The following is a 16625-nucleotide window of genomic DNA, read 5'->3' as shown; positions in this document are numbered from 1 at the left end:
GCCGGCAGCACCCGCCCTGCCAGTGCCGGAGCGGATGTGGCAGGAGCTCTGGCTGCCTCCCAGCCCCAGCCCCAAATCCACGGCCATTAAAAGCGGATGTGTGGTTTGAAACCTCCAGCGAGCTGCAGACCTCGGATCCCCAAGCTTTCCACCACACTGGCTCAGCTCGGAGATGGATGGAGGGAATCAGGATTCCTTGGATGTCCAGAATAAGAGGAGCTGGTGGTTGCACACCAGGATGTCACTTGGTTTGAGGGGATCCCAAATTAACCCTTCCCTGAGGCTGGTCCCCACCACTTTTCTCTCACAACAAATTCCTTGAATTTGTGCTTTTTATTGCCTGTGTTTGGTCCAAGAGGCACTTGGAGAGAGGAAGAGAAAGGATAAGGTGTCAGCCCTGGATCTGGTGCCTGTTTTGGGACAGACAATGCCAGGGATGAGCCTCCTCTTCCCACAGAGGCAAAACCCTGTCCAGGTTGGAGACAAGCCGGGCTTCGACCCAGGAGGAATTTCCATCAGCTCCTTCCCAAACCTGATGGCCAGGAGGAGCCTGGTGGGAAATTCTCTTCCCCAGCCCAATTCCAGCAGCAGGATGGGGTTCTCAGGGTCTGTGCCTTTGTTCCCAAACTTCAGAGCTCTCCAGGATGATGGAATCCACGGAGTGGATGCAACCAGCATTGCTTTTTTCCCGTGCTGCCCATTGGGACAGGAGAAAAGGATTTTCAGAGGTGGAGGAGTGGAAATGTCCCCATTCTCGTGGGGTAGCAGTGTGGGATCACCCCTCTGGGAAGGGGGCTGTATCCCAATGCAAGGCACCCTGGAGTAGGTGGGATAACCATTGGGATCCATGAGCCCTGCCAATCCAGGACACAACGCTGCTATCCCAGCTGGATAAGGCTGATCCTCAGACCGCTCGTTTTCCTTTATGGAGGCTGTGAACTTCCTCCTTTCCCAGACGGGAGTTCCCTGGGAGGCAGGTGGAGGCTCTGCACCCCTTCAGGGGGACAGCGGCTCACGTTTCCTCAGGAGATCCCGTCAGGGCTGCGAATTCCCCCTCCCCATCCTCAGGCCCATCCTCGGGGGATACCGGGGCGGCCTCGGTGCCCTCCTCCTCCTCTTCCTGCTGCTGCTGCAGGCTCTGCAGCCGCTCCTGCCGCGCTTCCATGTATTCCTGCGCCCCGTCCCCCACCAGCTGCACTTCATCCCCCACGCAGGGCGGCTGCCGGACGGGGTTGTGGTCGTAGGACAGGAGGCGCAGGGAGGCGAGGCCGCTGAGGTCCGGGAAGCTGGCGATGCGGTTGCGGTCCAGGTCGAGGACGCGGATGTGATCCATGCGCAGCAGCACGGGCGGGAACTCCTGGAAGCGGTTCCCGTAGAGCCAGAGCCCCCGCAGGCCGGCCATGCGGGGCAGCGCCGCGGGCAGCCGGCACAGCCGGTTGTCCCCCAGCTGGAGGCTGCGCAGCTGCGGCAGCTGCAGGAGGGCGCGGGGGAAGTGCGCCAAGAAGTTCCCCTCGACCCAGAGGCAGCGCAGGCTCTGGAGCTGGGCGAAGGCGGGCGGCAGCTCCTGCAGCCCGTTGCGGCCCAGGTACAGGTAGGCCAGGTGGGGCAGGTCGCACACGGCCTCGGGCACCTCCATCAGCTCGTTGCCGTCCAGGGCGAGGGTCCGCAGGTGCTGCAGCTCCGCCAGCTCGTCCGGCACCTCCCGCAGCCCCGCGTCGCTCAGGTAGAGCTTCCGCAGCCCCTGCTGAGCCCACAGCTCGGCCGGGATCTGCCGGCGCCGCACCTCCAGCCGCTGCTCGACGCCGTCGGGGCCCTCGGCGGCCGCCACCGGGACCCCGCGCCCCGAGGAGCCGCCGCTGCCCATCGCTCACCGGGACCGGCACCGGGACCTGCACCGGACCCGGCGGGGCGGCGGGAGGGCGACGCCGTGGCCATGGCAACGCGCCGCGGCCAATGGGAGCCCGCGCCACCGGGGAGGAGGCCACGCCCCCGTCCCAGTCATGCCCCGCCCCGCCGTTCGCGCCCATTTAGGCCACGCCCACCAATTCCATTCATGCCCCGCCCCGCCGTTCCCACGGCCCCATTCCCGTCCTATTTGTCCCGGCTCTGTCCCCAAACCAGGCAGGACACCCTCGCACCCCAGCAGTCCCAACCCCGCTTCCAGCAGCCTGGCCTCAGCGTCCTCACCCTGAATTCGGCGTGAGGCCCTAAACTGAGTGTGCGGTCCCTGGGCTGGGTGGGAATTCCTAAACTGGCAGGAGGCGCTCCCTGAGCTGTGTGTGGATGCCTTGATTGGGTGGGGGTCCTTAAACTGGTGGGGAGTCCCTCTGTGATCCTGCACATCCCCTGGGACCCTGCCGGGAACCACTCCCTGGGGCACAGATCCCGTTCCCCATGATCAGGGAAGATATGGATGAAGCCTCTCCAAGCGCCCCCTCCCCGTGCCATGGCTGCCCACCCTGCGGGGTCCTTCCTCCTCCTCTTCATCCTCCTGCTTCCCACCACAGCCCTGCCCGGATTTTCCTGCCGCAAATCAGCTGTGTCATCCCAAAGGCGGCTCGGAAAGCTGGAAAGCCGGGCTCGTACAGCCCTCCAGCGGCAGCTGGCCAGGTGACACCCCGACCACCCAAACCCCTCCTGCCAGCTTTCTGGGATGCAGGAAACCCCCAAAATGAGAGAGCAATCCAAAGGCATCGTGCAGGGTCTTTATTCCTCCTACGGGGATTTGGGAAAGGCCGAGGATGGGATTCCCAGGATGCAGCAGCACTTTTGGGGGGGTCACGTCAGGGGGTCATCGATGCGCCACAGACTGGTGGGGCGGTTGTTGGTGCTGAAGCCACTGGGACTCGGGATCTGGATGCCCTCCACAGATCTCGGGGCCCACGTGATTGGGGTCTGTGCCCACCAGCCTGGAAAATCCAGGAGGGATTGGTGAGGGGGGTGTCTGCTCCTCCTGGGGGCTGTGATCCCCCCCAAACTCACCTGGTGCTACAGGGGCCATCTGTGAGTGCTCGATCAGGTACTGGTTCTGGATACTGCCATACCCCAGCGGCTTCTGAGGGATGCAGTGAGTTGGGAGCGTGGTTCCTTGGGAAAAGGGATGGGACAGGGGACATGGCTGCACCCACCTTCTCGGCTGTGACACCCTTGGGTCCCACCTGGAGCTCCGGGGGGGCGAAGGGGGCCGGGTAGCCCATGGCAGGCTGGTACTGTGTGGGGACACAGGGATGGGATCCTGCTCATTGCCATGCCCAGGCAGCTCCTGATGCCTCAGAGCCCACTGGGACCGGGACAGGATGTCCCCTGCCCTTGCCACCCCGTCCCTTTGCTTACAGTGCTGCACGTGGCAGGAAAGGAATCCATCCGACCGTCACCGACACCAAGCTGTGGGATAGGAAAAGTGTTCCCTGGGGTGCTGAGGGGTGGGGGGGACAGGGGACACAATGGGGACAGGGCTCACAGGCTGCTCTGGCACGGTGAGGTCACTCCCCGGGGCAGTCTCGGTGCCGCCCGACAGCTCCATCGCCCTCGGTGGGACATCTGTGGGGAGCAGATGGAGCAGGGATGTCCCCTGTGTCCCCAGGCCTGGCATTACCCGGATACACCTGTTCCATTCTGAGGGGGGCAGGGGGTCTCCAACGCTCCCAAAACCTCCTGAGGTCTGACCTGGCTCCAGGAACACTGACATCCCAAAATCCCTGGAGTTGGATGTGTCTCTGGGACCATCAATAATCTCAAAACCTTCCTGATGTTGGAGATGGGCCTGGAACCCCCAGGGCCTCAAACCCTCCTGCAGTTGGAGGTTTCCTAGAAATCCTACCACCCCCAAATCCTCCTAAGGACAGAGCTTTCCCTGCGATCACCACGACCCCAGAATCTCCTGGGAATAGAGCTTTCCCTGAGATTTCAACACCCCAAAACCCTCCCACTAAGGCTGGAGCTTTCCCAAGACCCCAGAATCATACCTGGCTGGGCAGGAGTGGCGCAGTACCTCTGGATGCCGTATTCCCCAGATGTATTTGGGGCTCTCACCTCCCCGAAGCGGAGGCGGGAGAAGGAGAAGCCAGTGGGATACTGACACTGCGGATCATCCACGTGCTCGGGCAGCATCCTTTGGTACTCCGGGCGCCCAAACACCTTGAAGTCCTCGGCGGTGGTGGAAATGTCGGTGTCCTGGCTGGGGTGGGAATGGCTGTGATGGGGTGATCCCAAAAGGTGCCCCCCAAACTCCTGGAGCAGGGACCTACCGCTCCACGTGCGGGCAGAGCAGGGATCTGAGCTCTGAGTAGTTGTTGACGACGTATCCCGAGCCGGTGTGGACGCCGAGGAGGGGGTGGATGCTCCTGTCGCTGGGGAGCTCAATGGCCAAAACTCGCCCCTCCTGCACCTTTGGGGGTGACCCCCTGGGCCTCTTGCCAAAGGCCGCCTCGTAGCTGGTGACGTAGAAGCCCATGAGCTCGGAGGGGGAGCCCTTCACCATGGGGAAGCCCGTCCCCAATCCCGCGGCGGGCGAGTCCTGCGGCTGGGACGGCATCCTGGCTCTGGGAACGGGCCCCTGGCGCCGGGAATGGCCCGAGGCACGGCCCTACGCCATGGCTGGAGCTGCACTGGAGCTGCGGGCCCTTCCCGGCAGGCACGGAAGCTGCGGAATGTGCCCGTGGAACGCGACTCTATCTCCTGGTAACCGCGACAACGGGGACCTCCCGGAGGCTGTCACCACGGCAGGGCAGGAGGTGGGACAACCTCTCTGCTTGTCGCTGGAGGGCACCACGGGGAATGTCCCGCTCCAGCTCCACGACAGCCCCCGCCCCGGGGTGGGGTCACCTCCTGGGGGTCCTGGGAAAAGGGGCAGGTGGGAATTGGGAACATCAGTGAGGTGGCATGTGCCAGATCGAGCTGGGAACGTCACCGAGGGCACGACCCCGATGTGACAAAGCAGGAGAGGGGCAGGGCCAGCAGCCAGGCAAGGCCGGTAGTCAGGGCTTTATTCAGCATTGCATGAATGTCCAAAGGCTGCTGGGAGAGGAGGAAAACCATAGGGAAGGTGGAAATGCCAGTCCAGAGCCCCATGTCCCCGTGCTAGTCCAGGGAATGGGGACAGAGGCGTCCCCTCCCTCAGCGTGGTGCCTCAAACAGATACTCCAGGTCCGGCTGCCGGAGCCTCTGCTCCCTGTTCCTGTTTTTGGCAAACTCCCTCAGCATGGCCATCACATCCGTGTCGAACTCCGCCGGCGTGGGCTTCGCTTCTGAGGGGAAAACAGGAAAAATCAGCTCTGTGCTGTGCCCAGGTGCCACCCCAGTGTCCCAGGGCACGGCCACACGTACCAGTGGCCCAGTAATAAATGTCCCAGTCGTTGCTGGGCTCGTTGATGAGGCGGTCGTAGCGGTTCAGCTGCTCCTCGCTCATGCGCGCCAGGTTCTCCTTGGCAAAGAGGCTGGGGAGGGATGGATTGGGATGAGGTGAAGGAAGAGCTGGGATATAGGAACCAGCTCAGTGTGATCCTGGAAAACACCGACTCCCAGCCTGCCCTGCCTCACCTCTGTGGGTGGGAAAACACCTGCCCAGCATTCCCAGAGAAGCTCTGGAATGCCCTTACCCAGCCTGGTCTGGTGGAAGGTGTCCCTGCCCATGGCAGGGGGTGAAACTGGATGACCCTTTAGTCCCTTCCATCCCAAACCATTCCAGGATTCCATACGCTCATTCACATGAGATATTGAAAAGGGATTCTTTCCTGAGAGGGTGCTGAGGCCCTGGAATGGATTTCCCAGAGAAGCTGTGGCTGCCCCATCCCTGGAAGTGTCCAAGCCAGGCTGGATAGGGCTTGGAGCAACCTGGGATAGTGAAAGGTGTCCTTAAGGTCCTTCCCCACACAAATAATTCCAGAATTCCACAATTCTGTGTCTCTAATCTCTCTTTCAACATCCAACTGCCCTTGTGTTCACATGTCCCATGATTTACAAACATCCTTCCCAAACGATTTTGGCTCTCTGAGCTCTCCCAGCTCTACTCCATCACTGGATCCTGGACCAGCAAGATCTTGGAGACACTTATCCCAAGAAGTTTTGCCCTACCTCAATGAACTCTTCCCTGTTAATGACTGGAATGCTCAGAGCCAAGCCCACCTGAGCAGGATGCAGTTTTCCAGCATCCCCCTTTTCCTGCTCTCGTACAGCAGCCGGGCTCTCTTGGTGTCCAGGGGCTCGTCCGGACGCTCCTGCCAGGGGGGCAGCGGGATCTCCAGCACGTCCTTCCCGGAATCCGTGGGGGAATCCCCCCGGTAGCCGCGCTGCGGGATCAGCGGCCATAGGAGCCGCCGGCGCAGGGAGCAGAGCTGGGGGGAACAGGGAAAGCACAGGGACATCAGGCCTGGGAGTGCCTGCACACAGGGACCTCTCCAAATCCTACTGGACACGATTCCCAATCCCCCAAAACCCCGCTGCCCAGACCCCATCAATACCCCAGACCGCCCTCATCCCCCCAAAATCCCCTTTTGCCTGCTTAGACTCTCCTCCTTTTTCTCTCCTTTTCCCCTCTCAATACGCTAATTTTCCTCCCATCCTGCCTCTCCCGCAAACTCACTTCTTTCCCCTCCTTTTCCTTCCCCCTCTCTCCCCGTTTTTTCCCCCTTTCCCTCCCCTTCGTTTTTTCCCTTTCCCACTTTCCCTTTCTTTACCCTCTTTCCCCACTGTTTTTCCCCCTCTTTCCCCTTTGACCCCCTTTTAAACCTTTTCCTCCCATTTTCACCTGGTTTTCCTGCTCTCCCTCCCTCCTCTCCGCTGTTCCCCCTTCCCCTTCCCTTGGCCCTCCCAGTTTTCCCCCCTTCCCCCCCCACCCTGGCCGCCGCCATCTTGCCGGGCGCCGCGCTGGCCACGCCCCCCGGGTGGACGGGGCGGGGTGTGCCGGAAGTGGGCGTGGCCACGCCCGGAAGTGGGCGCGGCGGCGCTGGCGGTGAGCGCGGGCGGCGCGCGCGGGGCTGGGATCGGGGGAGGGGGGGCCCGGGGTGGGGGGCGCGACCTATCGCGACATATCGCGACCCGCCACCCCCTCCCTTCACATTCCCCCTGCCCAGAAACCCCCCAGCCCGGGCCCCGCCGCTCCGCAGGGCCGCATATGGCGGGGACGGGGCGCCGCGGAAAAGAAGGGGGGGCAGTGGGGGATCGTGGGGGGCACAGGGAATTTGGGGGGAACGGGGATTTGGGGGGGAGACAGGATATGGAGGGACGAGAGGATTTGGGGGGACACGGGATTTGGAGGGAAATGGGATTTGGGGAGGCACAAGGATTTGGGGAGCAGAGGGGATTCAGGGGGACACAGGGATTTAGGGGGGGCGTGGGATTTGGGGGGACACGGAGATTTAGGGGGAAGAGGAGGTTTGGGAGGCAGAGGGGATTTAGGGGCTAGAAGGGATTTAAGGGGGGCACAGGTATGTGGAGGGAAGAGGGGATTTAGGGGCACACAGTGCCTGGGGTGAGGAAAGGGGATTTGGGGCTCGCAGGGCTTTGGGGGGGCGCCCCCAGCGGGTCCCCCGGGCCTCAGTGACCCCGTGCCCCCATTCCCAGAGTACCTTCCGTGTCCTGGCTCCGCCCGGTCCCAGCCCGGGCTCCCGCTCTTCCCGCCTCTGGAAATATGTCCGAGGGAGTGGATCTGATTGACATCTACGCCGACGAGGAGTTCACGCAGGTGAGGGCTGGCATGGGGGTGCACGTCCCCCCCTTTTCTTTCGGGAAGAGATCCCAGTGTCCTGCAGCTCATCCCGGTGGAAGATGCAACTGGTGTGGCTGGGAAAAGGGAAGGATCGTTCCCAGTCGTTCCCAAATCTCGGTGGCTGCCACCTCCAGCTGTGATTAAAGGGTTTCCCTGGGGGTTGTGACACGTGCCTGGCCACAGAATGTTTGGGATTTAAGAGCTTAGCTGAGTCCTGGTTGGAAGAATGAGAAATTCCAGCTGGAAGAAGCATTTCCAGGGAATTACACAGTGAGGGGATACCAGGAGCCAAATCCATGGGATCACCCAGGCTGGAATCTGTGCAGGAGCTCGCTGTTTCTGTGCTGCTTGTCCCATCCCAGGAATATCTGGGATTCACAGGAGGAAATGATGAAGGAAGGGGGTGTTGGAGAAGCAGATTTTAGGGAGTTCTTGGATATGGGAAAGCAAGTGCGAAGGCAGATATTGGAAAATTCAAAACTGCCATGGAAAGCTTGTGGAGAGAAGTTGGCAGGAGGAAAAGTCATGGAAACTGGAAGCAGTGCACCCAGAGGAAGGAATCACCATGGAGAAAGGAATTCCTGTGAGCTCCTGCAGTGATCAAGAGAAGCTTCTTCTGGTTACTGGGTGAGAATATCCCATGGAGTCTCCTGGGAGGACCAAGTGGATGGAGGATTCTCAAAGCTGGAATGATGATCCAGGCCAATGACTCTGGCATGTTCCTCCCTTTGGGATGTGTGGCAGGAGAGCACTGGGAATGAATCCATGCCAGGATCAAAGCAGTGGGGAGGTGCTGTGGTGTCCCTGTGGCACTCCAGGGATGCCAGTGTAATTCCAAATCCCACATTTCCACGTGGTGATTCCCTCTAACAGTGCCCAGCTTCATCCCTGTGCACCTCAACTCAGCGTGCATGGATGGGGAGCAGGAGAATCCCTCAAATCTCCCAAGCTGAATCCCCTAAGTAGCAGAACTGAGGGATTCCAGGGGATTCCTCCTCTAGCCCCTCCTTCCTATTTTTGGTTTTGACTTTCTGAAACTTCCAGGCGGGAATCTTCCAGCTTTGGGCTGTGTCCAAAGGCTCCTGGTGGAGGTGGGAGCGTGGGAGTTGGATTAACCAAACACTTGAGCTTTTTTGGGAAATGAACACAAAACTACAGCTCCCTTTTCAAATCATTGTTTTATCAGCTCCAGGGAAAGAGCTGGATGCAAAAGTTCAGGGAGAGGAAAAATGGTTGGATTTTTGGATTTGTGCTGAGTGTCCTTCTCTGTCCAGCTCCCAAGAGGATGTTTGCAATTCCCTGATCCTCAGAGTATCTCCAGCAGAAAACATTGTCCAAACTGCCTGGAATTGAAAATTTGGGAGCAGAACCTCTGGTTTTTGTGGCACACTAGCTCCTGTGGGATGGATCCTCATGGAGTGATTTTGTGGGATGAAATACCTGGCAGAATCTGAACGAGGAACTGGGATCCATAGTAAACACAGCACTTGCTGGACATTCCAAATTAAATATAGCCTGGGAGAGAATGGGAATTGGGAGGCAGATCTGGGACATGCTGGAATTCCCAGCTCTGGAGCTTCCTGAGCTTCCTCTACCAAAGGGACAGATCCAATGTGTGAGAGCTCCTACCCTAAAAAGGGCTTTTTTCCCAAAAATGAGCAAGTTTGGGGTGCTGGGCATGGTTTGAAGGGGGTGTGCAATTCCAAAGTTGGATTTTGAGGATACATGTGTTGCCAAGGAGCAATAGGCTTATCCCTACTTGGGATTTGGTTTTGCCTACCATTTGGTTTCCACCACTGAATTCTTGCCCTCCAAATTGGGAATTTCTTCCTGGTGGCAACAACAGGGTCTTGTCTTGTTTGTGGGATCCAAGTGGGCTGATCCTTGGAATGTGCTGGAGCTCAGTGGGGGTTTAGATGAGATATTGGGGAAGAATTTCTTCCCTGTGAGGATGGTGAGGTCCTGGAATGGATTTCCAGGGAAACTGTGGCTGCTCCATCTCTGGAAGTGTTCCAGGCCAAGTTGGACAGGGCTTGGAGCAACCTAAGATAGTGGAAGGTGTCCCATGGCAGGAGGTGGGATGAGATGATCCTTAAGGGTCCTTATTCCAACCCCAACTATTTCATGATTCCATGAAATCAGAGTCACTCATCCTGTTTTTTGGGATTGCCCAGGCAAGGGGTGGCTGTAATTCCCAACTGTGCACAGACCCAAACCAAGTGATTTGGGCCTTAAACCTTTGAACTCGGCTTGGAAATTCCGCTTGGGAATTGGGACAGCAGGTTTGGAAGGAGCAAAGAAGGCTTCCCAAGCCCTTCCCAAGGCAGGATCTCATGACGTTTTCCCAGCAGGACCCGGAGTTCAGTAATGCTGACCAGATGGATCTCTACGACGACGTGTTAGCAGCCAGCTCCCAGCCCCAGGAAAAGCGTTCCAGCAGCTCGGAAGCGCCTCCGGAGATCCGTCAGGAGCCGTCTCCCAAGCCCAACAGCAAACCCCCGGCCATCCTGTACACCTACAGCGGCCTCCGGAACAAGAGGGCCGCCGTCTACGTCGGGAGCTTCTCCTGGGTGAGCTCATCTTCCTGGGAAATTTGGGATTCCTGGGGAACCTCTGAGGGGCTGCTGGGCTCTCTAGGGGAGGGGAAGGGATTTTGAGGGGGCCTGCTCCCCCTCAATCCTGAGCTGGATTGTGAGCTGGGCTTGGCTTTGTGATCCTCAGGGAAAAGGGATTTGTATCCCTGAGGAGCTTCTGGGCTGGGGTGTCTGCTGATGTCCCTTTGAAGCTGTGACTTTGGGGTGCTGCTCCTGAGTTGCCTTTTCCTGCTCAGGGATGCAGGAACAGTTTTGGGAAGGCTCTGTCTTGTCTGGAGAACTTGTCACTGTTATCCATTCCCAAGGCTCGTTCCAGATGATTTTAAGCTCCCTGAGGAAGTCTGGGGGTGACATTCCTCAGGTGGGTGGGGGGACACTGGGGGCAGACATGGATACCAGAGCCTGTTCCCTGTGCCCTCAGTGGACGACTGACCAGCAGCTGATCCAGACCATCCGCTCCATTGGAGTCTATGACGTGGTGGAGCTGAAATTCGCGGAGAACCGAGCCAATGGCCAATCCAAGGGGTGAGAGCCCATGGAATTTCGGGTGGGAATGATGGGAGCCAAGCCCTCACGGCCACATCCATTGTTTGGTGGAGGGTGAGGAGCAGCCAGTGCTTTTCCTTCCTGGGACAAGGAATCCATGGAGCATCCCAAATAGCATGGAGAAGTGAGGAGGGGGAGTGGAACAGTGGGATGGGATCAGGAGGAGGGTCTGGGGGAGGTCTCTGCTGCGGGTTCAGGGCTCAACCTCCCTCTCTCCCACGCAGGTACGCGGAGGTGGTGGTGGCCTCCGAGAACTCGGTCCATAAACTCCTGGAGCTGCTTCCCGGAAAGATCCTGAACGGAGACAAGGTGGAGGTGAGGCTGGCGACCCGGCAGAACCTGTCGCAGTTCGAGGCTCAGGCTCGCAAACGTGAGTGCGGCGCCGGTGTGAGGTGGGGTGGGGGTTCCATCTCACACACATCCCAAATCCCCCCCAGATCAGCTGCCAGGCCCAGCCCAGCGAGCCCTTGGGATGGGGGGAAGCCTTGCCAGGAGCGTTTGGGGGTTGTTTTTCCCATTCCTGAGCCGGATTAGCTCCTGACCCGAGTCTTTATGATCCCCTTTTAGGTGCTCCCACACTGCGAAGATCCCTCGTAGCCTCCTCCTCCTCCTCTCCAAACTGAATGGGCTTAAGCTCTTCAGGCTCTCAGCATAGCTAAGACCCTCCATATCTATTAGTAGCTCCTCTCTGGATCTGCTCCAGAATTTTTCCATCCCTGCGGAGGTAAGGTGCCCAACACTGGAGGAATATTCCAGCTGGGGCCTGGCCGTGGGCGTCCCTCAATGGCAATAGGTGGTCCTGGCCTCACTCCGCAGCGATGCGATGGGATCCGCAGGGATTGTCCTGGCAGGAGCATGTCTGAGGAGGTCTTGGCCAGCTCTGGTCGTTGTAGATCCCTTGGCATGTTTTGTGCGAGGAAAACTCCCCCTTCCCAGCAGAGTTGCTTCGCTCCTTTCCTTTGGCTCAGGTGCCTGAGGGGATCGGCTGCTTGGTGCTTAGGCTGTGTCCCAACTTGCCCTGCAGTTTTGGTGGAGTAGGGAGTGTTCCCTGGGCCGAGTTCCGGCTGCCCCCAGGGCACAGCGGAGCTCCCATGCAGCCTTTTGGCACAGCTGGGAGCTGTGGCTCCTGTCACACCCCTTCTGTCTCATCCTCAGTGCCTCTTTGGATAGAGCAAGGCTTCTTGACCCTCTCGGAATGCTGAGTTTTCCTTCCTCTAGCAGCAGCTCTGTTGCTGTCAGCACTTGAGTTCTGTCCCCTCATGTTCTTCCACGCTTGGGCCTCTCAAAAGCCATGTGTGGATCTCAGGCTCTCTGGGTCTTTGGATGTCTTTGGGGATCTCTCACCATTCCTTGTGGCTTTTGGCTCCTGTCCCTGTAACCTGCCTGTCCCCAGGACACTGTGCAGGGTCTTGCTGGAAAGCTGGGCCCCTCTTGGAAAAACACATGGAAGTGGAGGCTATGTGTGGCCGGCTGGATCTCTCTCTGGGCACCTCCAGCCCTCCAGGGGTGGGAGGAAGAGGAGGAGCAGGAGGTCTCGGAGACCCGGACACCCTCCAGCTGCACCTCACAGCTCTTTCCCCGTGCCACTTCCAGGTGTGCCGCCGCGGGCCCACTCTCGGGATTCCGTGGATGCGGTGGACGGCCGGGCGACGCCGACGGAGAACGCGCTGCCCCCCGCCCGCATGGAGAAGCCCCCCTCGGTCCTGCCCTTCTTCAGCCGCCCCCCCGCGCTGCCCCTCATGGGGCTACCCCCCCCTCCCATGCCCCCCCCGCCTCCCCTCTCCTCCGCTTTCGGAGTCCCTCCGCCTCCTCCTGGAATTCCCTACCAGCACCTGCTGCCCCCGCCGCCCCGGCTGCCCCCGCCCCTGGCCGTGCCCCCGCCGGGGGCCGTGCCCCCCGCCCTGCACCTCAATCCCGCCTTCTTCCCGCCGCCCACCGCCGCCCTGGGACCCCCTCCGGATACCTACGGCAAGGCCATGGCTCCCTACAACCACAGCAGGTGAGCTGGGCAGGAGTGGGGTTGGGATGCTCGGGGAGGATCCCGCTGAACCCCCGTTCCCGCTGTGCCCGCAGCCGGGAGCTGGGCCCGCCGATCCCGGCCTTGAGCGAAGGCGAGTTTGAGGAGATCATGAACCGCAACCGCGCCATCTCCAGCAGCGCCATTTCCAAGGCGGTGTCCGGCGCCAGCGCAGGTACTTCCCGTGTCCCTCGTGTCCCCCATCCCGGGATGGATTCGTGCTCCTGACCCCCTGCTCTGCTCCTCAGGGGATTACAGCAACGCCATCGAGACGCTGCTCACAGCCATCGCTGTCATCAAGCAGTCGCGCGTGGCCAGCGACGAGCGGTGCCGCGTCCTCCTCTCTTCCCTCAAGGATTGCCTGCATGGAATTGAGGCCAAATCCTACAGCAGCAGCTCCAGCAGCAGCTCCAGGTATCCCCCTGGATCCAGAGAAGGGGATCCTCCCTGCTGGTGAGCGACTAAAAAATCACTCTTTGGGTTCTGTCTCCTCCAAAGGAAAAGGCACCGATCCCGGGAGCGCTCTCCCAGCCGGTCCCGCGAGAGCAGCCGGCGGCACCGGGATCTGCTCCACAGCGACGATCGGCACGAGGATTATTTCCCAGAGCGGAGCCGGGAGCACGAGCGGCATCGGGACAGGGACAGAGACAGGGACCGGCACCACTGAGACAGGTGGGAGGCTGGGGAATCCCCTGGAAGTGTGAGGGATGAGGGAAGGGCGCTCCCACCATTCCTCTCCTCTCTCCCGACAGGAATTTGGCAGGAAGTGGTTTTTAATGGACTCTATCTCCTCACCTCGACCAGGATGCCGTGCCCGAGGCTGCTCCGCCCCATCCCGGTCCCTTCCTCGCCACCGCAGCCCCCTCCGGGCGGGACCCCCGCCCGCACCTCGTGGCCTTGGGAATCCCCCCCACCACTGCTGCTGCTTCCTGGGGCCATCCCGCTCCGCTCCGTGGATACTCGGACCCAAAGAGAAATGGTGCTTTTATTCCATGGAGGGAGGTTTGTGAGCCCTTCCCAGTCCGGGGGGGGACGGAGGAGACGGAGCCCTCCCTGTGCAGCTCGGGGGCTTGGAGATGCACAGCTCCCGATCCTGGGATCAGGAGCCACGTGCCATCCTCTGCATTGCCTGGGGACACTCGCGTCCCCATCGCCCTGGTGGGACACTGTGCCACGCTCCTCCTTTGGCCCTTCACCCTCCAGGAGCTGGGAAAAAGGGGCTGGAGCTGGGTTGGGGGTCATCCTCTCTATCCCGACATTCCCCACAGCAGCATTCCCACGCAGACGGCAGCTCCGGCCCCTCCCGCAGAGCCTTCCTTGTTTTAGAGGAAGCGGAAGAGGCAGGGCAGGCTGTGACCCCCTTGTGTCCCCTCAGAATCCCAAAAAGGAGAGGGAGGGAGAGCCCAGGAGGGTCAGGATGAGCTGGGACACACTGGGTGACTTCCAGGGCTGGAATCACGTTTGGGTAGGAAAACCCAGGCCCTGGAAGTCTTTTTAAGTTGAAATAACCCAAATTCAGGAAAAACCACCCCGATTTTCCCAAGCCCCACGAGGTGGGAGCACTCGGCAGGAGAGCTCCGGGTTTTTTTTTTACTTACCGCCACAGATTTTTAGTTTCTTTCCAAATAGTGGAAGGGGGAAAGATTCCCCCCAAATTGCAGAGCAAATCCCTGGAAGCCCCGGCGAGGCGCCGCCCCTCCTGCTCGCAGTGATTAGATTTGTCTTTGGATAGGTTGGAATTGTGTAATAAACTCAGATGACGTTGTCAGTCTTTTACACAGCGCTCCTGTTGCCTTCCTACGGTGGGATTTGGGATAATGAGGGATAATTTGGGATCTGGGAGGTCTGGGCACCCATTGTCCCTCACCCTTTTCCTCCTCCAATGGGTTCCTGTGCTTCCCAAACTGGCTCTGAGGTACTGGAAGCACCTGAGCATTCCCAGGGGGGACCCACATTCTTGGGCACCAAGTAAAAATAAATATTTATTGGAAAATAGTGAATTATTCTGGAAGAATGTTGTAGAAAAAAAAAAGGATTCTTCATACCTTGAGCTGGCTCAAGCTCTGAGGAGTCCAAGTGGATTGGAGAATGGGAAAGGTGAGAGGGATATGTCCAGGGGGCAGTGGGAAAAGGGAGGGATGAATATGTGGCAGCAGGTCCCTGGTGAAGTGGGAAGCAGGAAAAATAGGAGGGATATGTCCACATAGAAGTGACAAAGGTGGGAGGGATGTGTCCAGGTGGCACCAGGTGAAATGGGCAGTGGGAAAGGAGGGATCCTCCCCCTTCCCGGGGCTGGGAATTGGAGCTGGCACGGGTGATGCTCCCCTGTGTCCCTGGGCCGTGTCCTCAGTAGGGATCCGTGCTGTGGGAAAGGACAGAGACAGGGATGTGTGGGTGCCAAACCAACCTGGCAGCTCCTGCACCGGCTCCCCCAGTTCCTGGGATGCAGCACCTGGAGAAGGAGAGGAGCGCCAGGACACCCAGGAGCAGCTCCAGGCCGTAGAAGAGGAGCAGGATGGCACTCAGGAACGCTTCCAGGCGCAGGGAATATGTCTGGAGCAGCAGGTAGTACACGGCCAGCGCGGCTGCCGGCACTGTAAGTGCCAGGCTGAGGGACAGCGGCACCTTCCGCTGGCACAGGTTCCCCTTGGAGCCTGTGGAGCACAGAGTTGGGATCAGACCATGGAAATCATGGCAGGGTTTTAGGTAGGGAATTAAAAGTCCCGTTCCCGTGGGCAGGGACACCCTCCTCTAGCCCAGGTTGCTTCCTGCCCCATCCCACCTGAACATCCAGGTATGTTCTTTGCGGGTGTCCCAGGACTCTGCACTCCCTGTGGAGCCTCTGGCATTCAGGGGCACTCACCGAAGAAGATGCGTGTGGCCTCAATGCCGAGGTAGAGGAGGAGCAGCACCACGTCCAACACCAAGTTGGAGACGGGATAGGGCAGGAGCAGCACTGCAGGAAAAGCACCGCCCTCAGCACCACATTCCCGCCCGTCCCGGCGGGATCGGGAGGAGTTCTGGAGCGAAGGACTCACCTTTGTACACGAACACGAACGCTTCCAGGAGAAAATATGTGGCGCAGTACCAGCCGTTGAGGAAGAGCAGGACCTGCAGCGGAGCCGAGGAGCGATGGCGGTCTGAGGGGACACGGGCGGCCATGAGGGGGGGCACGGGGCGGGCATGGCAGCGCGGCCCCCGGAGCCCTGCAGCGCCTCGGCCGCCCCCCTGCCTCGTTCCCAGCGCCGCTCCCAGCCCGGCTTCCTCCCAGTACCCCCCGTATCCTCCGGGATACCCCGTTTCCCCCCCCGGTCCTGCTCCTACCCCTGGGCGCCATCTTCCATCTCCATGGGAACCGCCGCCGCCGCGCTCGCCCGCACGGGGGCGCCGAGGGCGAGGAGCGTGAGGGCGGAGCCGCTCTATGGCCCGCCCCTCTCGCTGGTCTGGCGGCGCGCGCTGCCGCTCTAGCCGCACCTCTCTATGGTTGGAGGACCGAGCGCTGTGGCGCGGGTTCGCGTCCCCCTCCCTCCCGACCCCGCTCCTGGTATCCATCGGGACAGGAATCCCACACCGGAGCGCGGGAATGTCCCCGTTTGGCGGCTGCACTGTAACCCAGGAATCCCACACCGGAGTTTGGCGGCTTCACTGTAACCCAGGAATCCCACACCGGAGCACGGAATGTCCCCGTTTGGTGGCTTCACTGTAACCCAGGAATCCCACACCGGAGCACGGGAATATCCCGGTTTGGTGGCTTCACTGTAAC

The 16625-nt window shown here is 60.1% G+C and overlaps 5 protein-coding genes across 10 annotated transcripts; 1 reads left to right on the top strand and 4 right to left on the bottom strand.

Moving 5' to 3' along the window:
- Positions 1-1012: 1012 nt before the first annotated feature.
- Positions 1013-1864, bottom strand: LRRC10B (leucine rich repeat containing 10B). Its single transcript, XM_063159439.1, has one exon. The coding sequence runs from the start codon at positions 1862-1864 to the stop codon at positions 1013-1015; it is 852 nt and encodes a 283-aa protein (XP_063015509.1).
- An 827-nt stretch (positions 1865-2691) lies between these two features.
- On the bottom strand, positions 2692-4824 carry LOC134419263 (uncharacterized). 3 transcript variants are annotated; one of them, XM_063158305.1, is made up of 7 exons: positions 4248-4824; positions 3966-4177; positions 3461-3540; positions 3334-3384; positions 3129-3209; positions 2983-3055; positions 2692-2909 (listed from the first exon to the last, which is right to left on the bottom strand). In XM_063158305.1, exons 1-7 carry the CDS (start codon positions 4532-4534, stop codon positions 2779-2781), a joined length of 915 nt encoding a protein of 304 aa, XP_063014375.1. In that variant the 5' UTR covers positions 4535-4824; the 3' UTR covers positions 2692-2778. The 3 variants fall into 3 exon arrangements, with proteins under 3 accessions (XP_063014375.1, XP_063014373.1, XP_063014374.1); XM_063158303.1 differs by having other exon boundaries at positions 2983-3209; XM_063158304.1 differs by having other exon boundaries at positions 2692-3055.
- Positions 4825-4968: 144 nt separating this feature from the next.
- SDHAF2 (succinate dehydrogenase complex assembly factor 2) lies at positions 4969-6921 on the bottom strand. Its single transcript, XM_063158306.1, has 4 exons — positions 6834-6921; positions 6124-6332; positions 5326-5435; positions 4969-5246 (listed from the first exon to the last, which is right to left on the bottom strand). The coding sequence occupies exons 1-4, from the start codon at positions 6846-6848 to the stop codon at positions 5116-5118; spliced, it is 465 nt and encodes a 154-aa protein (XP_063014376.1). The 5' UTR covers positions 6849-6921; the 3' UTR covers positions 4969-5115.
- A 536-nt stretch (positions 6922-7457) lies between these two features.
- Positions 7458-14638, top strand: CPSF7 (cleavage and polyadenylation specific factor 7). The gene is made up of 9 exons (XM_063158296.1): positions 7458-7681; positions 10057-10275; positions 10721-10824; positions 11070-11215; positions 12439-12844; positions 12919-13037; positions 13111-13276; positions 13361-13534; positions 13615-14638. Exons 1-8 carry the CDS (start codon positions 7628-7630, stop codon positions 13527-13529), a joined length of 1383 nt encoding a protein of 460 aa, XP_063014366.1. The 5' UTR covers positions 7458-7627; the 3' UTR covers positions 13530-13534; positions 13615-14638.
- On the bottom strand, positions 14526-16246 carry TMEM216 (transmembrane protein 216). 4 transcript variants are annotated; one of them, XR_010028001.1, is made up of 5 exons: positions 15901-16024; positions 15726-15818; positions 15315-15516; positions 14908-15224; positions 14526-14659 (listed from the first exon to the last, which is right to left on the bottom strand). XR_010028001.1 is itself a non-coding variant. In XM_063158299.1 (5 exons), exons 1-5 carry the CDS (start codon positions 16197-16199, stop codon positions 14575-14577), a joined length of 540 nt encoding a protein of 179 aa, XP_063014369.1. In that variant the 5' UTR covers positions 16200-16246; the 3' UTR covers positions 14539-14574. The 4 variants fall into 4 exon arrangements, 3 of the variants coding, with proteins under 3 accessions (XP_063014369.1, XP_063014371.1, XP_063014370.1); XM_063158299.1 differs by lacking the exon at positions 14908-15224 and adding an exon at positions 16187-16246 and having other exon boundaries at positions 14539-14659; positions 15270-15516; positions 15901-16002; XM_063158301.1 differs by lacking the exon at positions 14908-15224 and having other exon boundaries at positions 14539-14659; positions 15270-15516; positions 15901-16039.
- Between the last annotated feature and the right edge of the window lie 379 nt (positions 16247-16625).

Source organism: Melospiza melodia, chromosome 6, assembly GCF_035770615.1.
Source record: "Melospiza melodia melodia isolate bMelMel2 chromosome 6, bMelMel2.pri, whole genome shotgun sequence".
Lineage (NCBI taxonomy): Eukaryota > Metazoa > Chordata > Aves > Passeriformes > Passerellidae > Melospiza > Melospiza melodia.
Note: the sequence above shows the minus strand (reverse complement) of the source record. Positions and strands in the feature narration are given on the sequence as shown.